The sequence below is a fragment of the Nicotiana tabacum genome, chromosome 7, assembly GCF_000715075.1.
Source record: "Nicotiana tabacum cultivar K326 chromosome 7, ASM71507v2, whole genome shotgun sequence".
In the NCBI taxonomy this organism is placed as follows: domain Eukaryota; kingdom Viridiplantae; phylum Streptophyta; class Magnoliopsida; order Solanales; family Solanaceae; genus Nicotiana; species Nicotiana tabacum.
The window spans coordinates 168,472,798-168,479,113 of record NC_134086.1 but is presented as its reverse complement, the minus strand read 5'-3'; the positions used below and the strand labels follow the sequence as shown (position 1 = coordinate 168,479,113).

Genomic DNA, 6,316 nt, shown 5'->3' with positions numbered 1-6,316 from the left:
GCCTCGCGTAGATTCTAACCCTGTTCGAAGCCTACTTCCTCCGCCTCTTCTGTGTCTAACAGGGGCGTTGGGGAACTGATCTAGAATTGGAACTTTTTTACGGTTAGGGTTTGAAGAAGACATTGTTAAGAAGAAAGTATGTGCTGAAGATTTGTGAAGAAGACAAAGGAAGACAAAGTTATGTGTAAAATGGGAACCGTCAACTTTTTAAGTATAATGATGAAAAGCCTATAATAAAGGCAGCTATCACTTCGTAAATAGTGAGAATGAAGAAGTCTCGAAGAAGGGTATGAATAGCGGAATCAATTATAAAATGACACATGGACAGAACATTAAATGGAAAAGACTGCTGAGACGTTAGTACTGTCATGAGCATTAATTGTGGCAAAAGTTCTTTTTACATGAAGATCCACTTCCCAATTATTTAATTGATAAAAAAAATGGAAAGTGGGGGGACTATCTGTATTGGAAAAAAACTGAATTTATATTAAAAATGATGTGGCATGAACGTGGATTAGTTGAATAGTCAAAGAACAGCAATTGACTAAGAGGCACGGTGAAAACAGCCACGGGAAGAAGAATTTAAATAAGCACGAGACGACGTATAGATACGAGTCTCGTACCAATTTAAATTATTTACAGCCAACGGATTAGAAGGCATTGAAAGCAAGGATCAGATGACAGAAAGGAGTCCAAATTCATTATTAAATGTCTGATATGTTATAAAGTTGATATTTAATAGGAATGATTGTATAACGGCTTATTTAATGTCATTTATTGATCATGATTATATCATTAAAGCTGAGGCTTTATTCCTTTACTAGAATGATCTATAAAAGGAAGAAGTATCATCATTTGTAAGGATACGGAATATTATTGAGAATTCATTGAAATACTTATCTATTTACCTTCTACCATTGTTCTCAAAAGTATTTTATTTTTTGTCTCCTAATTATCAGTAACCCGAATTTCTCTTTTAGCTTTGACCAAGCACTCAGATTTTTGGTGAAACATAAACACAGTTCAAGAGAATTCAACATTATGAGCAGGAAGGAAGACATAAGCAAGAAGAAAAGGAAAATATGGATATGATAAATTCTTCAGCATCAAATGAAATATTTTAAAGAATCTGTTCCATTTCATTTAAATCAATTCCAGGAATAACAAAAAGTGTGTTTAATTATTCAATTATGTATACCATTTTAAGTATGCAAATTCCTGTGCGTAGACCACCAGAGCTATGATTGTTGCAAAAATATCCTACCAAATGCTAATTGATGGACTCTAAAGAAGGAACTGTTTTAGAAACCAATATAGAAATTCAAGATATACTGAAAAGACTGATACTCTTATACGAAGAACACTTGTTTCTACGTATACTTCGTCGATTGCAACTACTGAAAACATTGCAGCTTCTCCTTATATCAGAATAGAAGAGCGTAAGTAATCAAATAACAAACCACTATCACAGGAAGACTCTTAATTCTTATGGGGCTAAAATCTCATGATTTACCTATGTGTGAAAAAGAAATTTGAAGTCCAACTCAATCAATATTTTGTGAACATGTTTTTGGTTTTCTGGAGGTAATAAAATTATTTTGAATTTCTATGGTTCCAAAGTAATAACTATGAGAACAATGAAGAAAGAAGCAGAGCCAGGGAATTAGATATTTTCAAAAGTCCTAGTATGAATCATCTAAACCTGTCGTTCTGAAACAACGTCTTATCATGTGATTGGCTAATACAAAATGGAAGTTTAATTCTATGCGGTAATGGTATCAAAATTATTTACACAAATATTTCACTTATTAGGTAATTACAATTAAATCTCTTAATAAGTATTAAATGGTAATCTGGAAAAAATGATAACGGACATTCTATTATTATTACTTAAGATTCACCGGGTAGTGTAAAAGAAACCTTACACTGTCACTATATATAACTTAAATCAACAACAACAACAACCTATATATATATAACTTAAATCCTAAGTAATATAATCATTTCTTAGTTTTATTGTATGTATTGTTAACGCCGTCCTTAGTTGTTCCTAGATTAATTTATAGAAAAGGAAAGTAAGAGGAAACGGCAGGACGAAAGCAAGTCATACTAAAACTTTGTAGCATGAGTCAGCATATATAAAAGTCTTCAAAAACTTGCAGAGAAGGTGAAAGAAAGAAAGAAAGATCCCACCAATGTATGTGCAACAAGTCAGCAATAGATGTGCTTAAAACCAGTCCAGAATTAATTTGCCAATTCAAATTCAAGACTATCCTCCACATTATAATAAGATAACCACAGGTCTAATTTACTTTTCTTGCATCAAAATTGTCTAAGTACAAAAGGTCAACAATGGCAACTTACATACCTTGGATTTCACAAGTACTGGTCCCATGAAGACATTATCAAAATCAGAGGCGTCGAAAAATCACCATTTGTCTATAAAAACATGATGAGAAAAGAAGGTTAAATATACAACACCTCCTATTTTCTTTCAGCTACTGTTCATTCTTTCCTCTTCAGCTGATAAAGCTTTTTTTCTTATCTATTCCTTGGCTACCATGGATAGAAAAACTGATCAACTTCACATGTACTTTCTGCCGATGATGGCTCCTGGCCACATGATACCACTAGTGGACATAGCCAGGCAATTCGCTAGGCACGGGGCGAAGATAACCATTATCACGACTCCTCTCAACGCGTCTACATTCTCCAAAGCAATCCAAAGAGACAGAGAGTTGGGCAGTGATATTAGCATCCGTACGACCGAGTTTCCTTGCAAAGAAGCTGGATTGCCAGATGGCTGTGAAAACATAGCTTCTACTACTAGTACAGAGATGTATCTGAAATTCATCATGGGCCTATCCCTATTTCAACAACCATTTGAACAATTCCTAGAAGAAGATCATCCAGATTGTCTAGTAGCAGCCCCTCAATTTTCATGGGCTGTTGATGTTGCAGCCAAGCTGGGGATTCCAAGAATATTTTTCAATGGCACTGGTTTTTTTCCTCTTTGTGCTTTACATAGTTTGATGGAACACACACCTCATTTGAAGGTTGAATCGGAGACGGAAGAGTTCATCATCCCTGGCCTTCCTGACACAATAAAGATGTCAAGGCAACAACTTCCAGACCATTTAAAATATGAAACAGAAAGCATAATAACTGAAATTGTTAGGAATATTATGAGAGCAGAAATGACTAGCTATGGAGCTATTGTAAACAGCTTTTATGAGCTGGAACCAAATTATGTAACACACAGGGAATTGGAAGGGAGAAAAGCATGGCACGTCGGTCCAGTTTCCCTCTACAACAAAGACAATGAAGATAAAGCCCAAAGAGGACATGGCATCTCCTTTTGTGAGCATCAGTGTTTGGATTGGCTCAATACCAAGGAACCAAAATCAGTCATTTATATATGTTTCGGCAGTATGTCTGTCTTTTCATCCGCTCAGTTGCTTGAGATAGCAATGGCTCTTGAAGCTTCAGACCAGCAATTTGTTTGGGCGACGCAAGATACAATCAATGAGCAGACGTGGTTGCCAGAAGGATTTGAGGAAAAGCTGAAGGGACGAGGACTGATAATCAAAGGATGGGTGCCCCAGGTGTTAATCCTTGATCATGAAGCCATTGGAGGTTTTGTGACTCACTGCGGGTGGAACTCGTTGCTGGAGGGAGTAACTGCTGGAGTGCCAATGGTCACGTGGCCACTGTCAGCGGAACAATTTTTTAATGAAAAGCTGCCCACGGAGATTTTAAAGATAGGAGTTCCAGTAGGTGCTCAGGCTTGGTCTTACAGAACAGATAGTACAGTCCCAATAAACAGGGAAAACATACAGAGAGCAATCACCAAACTGATGGTTGGTCAGGAAGCTGAGGAGATGAGAAGCCGTGCAGCTGCCTTAGGAAATTTGGCTAAAATGGCAGTGGAGAAAGGTGGATCCTCTGACAACAGCTTGGGTTCCTTACTAGAAGAATTGAGGAAGAGGAAAAGCAGCTCCAACTGATAGGAGTTTGTTTATATGTGATAAAACAAGACCACCATAAAAATAAGTAGGTGTATCCACTAGACATCTTTGTATTCGTGAAAACTCAGCTCAACAGAAATCAACCTTATGAACATGAAGGAAGACATAAGCAAGAAGAAAAGAATATGGAAATGATAAATCCGTCATCATTAGATGAACACCGGAGAAAAATTTGTTTTTCCCATCACATTAACATCAATTCGAATAAGTGTGTGTTACTAGTCTATTAAATTCAATTAATGTAATACCATATTACCATTTTTGAGCGTGCAAAATTCTTAGGAATAGACCAGTCCTATTATTGTTGCAAAATATCATAGCAAATGCTAGTTGGTGGCCTCAAAAGATGGACCTGATTTAGAAACAAAAATAAAAATTCAAGTCATACCCAAAAGACTGATTCTCTTGTATGAATAACACCTTTGCCTTATGCTTGATTAGAAGAGTGCAAGTTATCAAATAACAAGTCACTATCGCAGGAAAATTGTTAAATCTCTTATGGGGCTAATGTCTAATGATATAGCAGATTTGGTGATATCTTCTGTGTCTTGTTAGGAATCGAGACAAAGCTACGTGCAGTTCAGTTATATTAGAAAATTCTATCTAATAAACTTTATTCTCAAAGTGTTAGCCAAGGCCAGAGGGTGGAAACCTAATGTTTCTGGTTTTAAACATGAAAAGGACAACAAACTTTATTTATCTGTGATGAACAATAAGAGCCCACATTAACTCAACTTAGCACATACTACCTTGACACAACTGATATTCTCTGGCTTATGATCTGATGTGAATTGAGACACTGATATGATCAGAATTCTTCATTTAACAATCAGACCTGAGGCCATAATTCGGGATTACAGAAGTTCTATAAACACAATATACAATTAACCCAACAAGGCCAACTACAAAAGTTTTACCGATCCATCAACTATGCCTCAATTCCAATCAACTACCAATTACCAACTCAGCCAAGTGAAATAACAATGGCGCTAAATGACTCAAGACTACAATATGTAATGGTGGTGACAAATGAAAACATTAATGGGACATGAAATGAAGAGTGGTTGCGAGAAGGCTTAGAACAGAAGTACTAATCCTTGAGCAGGGTTAATCGATCAAAGGTTGGGGGCGTAAGTACTAATCCTTGAGCCAAAAGAAGGAAAACTTTTCTTCCTTTTTCAAAGATTTTAAAGTTATTAAGCCAAGAGCAACTACTGTTTCAATGATTTAAAGTTATTTAAGTTATGCTTCAAACGGAAATAGGAGGAGTAAAGATTAGGAAATCAATAGAGATCATGAAATAAGTCAGCAAATAATTGGGCCTCGGGGTAGCTTAGGTAAGAACTGAAAGAAGATCCATTGATAAAACTTTACTCTGTGACTGTTTGCAACAAACTAGAATAACAAAGTCCCCATGATTGCCAGGCCTGGACTTAAATTCTTTAAACACTTAAGTTCCATAGAAAGAACTAGAGCAACTTGCGCGTAAAATTGATGAACATCATGAAGCATCCTCGGACCATATATGTCAGGTTCATACTGCTAATATGGGGCTTTGGAACAAGAAAAGGCCTAATACTGTCCTTACAGCTACTTAGATTAAGTGATTCTGATCCAGTCTTATATGAGACCAAAAACAAATCACTGCTTAAGTGGAAAGATTACATCTACAGAGGATACCTTAAGGGTAAATCAACACATTTTTATCTGAGAAAAATAAAAGAAATACAAGGGTAAGAACTGTAGGAATATATACCACAGTGGAAGCAATAACAGAATCTTATTCACGTGTAATCTAAACAACTAACACGTATGGAGATTTTAGGATTACCTCTTGAAGCGTAAACACAACAAATCTATGTCGTTCTCTAGTTCCTCAATTGAAAACACACTAGCAGATTTCCACAGTCTTCTACTGTGTTACCCAAACAATAACCGAAAATAGAGAATTTTGGGTGGGCAAAATTCTAGTAGAAACCGCAGTCAGAATCATGTAAAAAAACGTCCAGCCCTTATATCCATATATATAGCTGCGTTTTTTAGGTCAAAACCGTTTTCAAAACCTGTTAGGTTTCCTTCTCCCACTAAGGGACGGTTTCCACGTTTTCTTTCCCACTAAGTAACAGTTTCCACTATTTTCTATTATTTAGGCACAGTAGGGACCACAGAATTTAATTAACAAGGCTTCCTATTATGATATTAATTTCGAAATTCTGAAACTAATTTCCATCATAATAAATTACGAATTATTCCACTAAAAATTCGTAATTGCACTCCTTAGTTCAATT

At 36.0% G+C, this 6,316-nt stretch overlaps 1 protein-coding gene across 1 annotated transcript; it reads left to right on the top strand.

The window, feature by feature from the left end:
* Positions 1-2,298: 2,298 nt before the first annotated feature.
* On the top strand, positions 2,299-4,264 carry LOC107823790 (scopoletin glucosyltransferase-like). The gene has a single exon (XM_016650500.2). The coding sequence runs from the start codon at positions 2,562-2,564 to the stop codon at positions 4,005-4,007; it is 1,446 nt and encodes a 481-aa protein (XP_016505986.2). The 5' UTR covers positions 2,299-2,561; the 3' UTR covers positions 4,008-4,264.
* Positions 4,265-6,316: the final 2,052 nt, after the last annotated feature.

What these genes read in the sequence shown, in the direction of transcription:
- LOC107823790 (XM_016650500.2), top strand. Translation starts at nt 2,562, where the DNA reads ATGGATAGAAAAACTGATCAACTTCACATGTACTTTCTGCCGATGATG.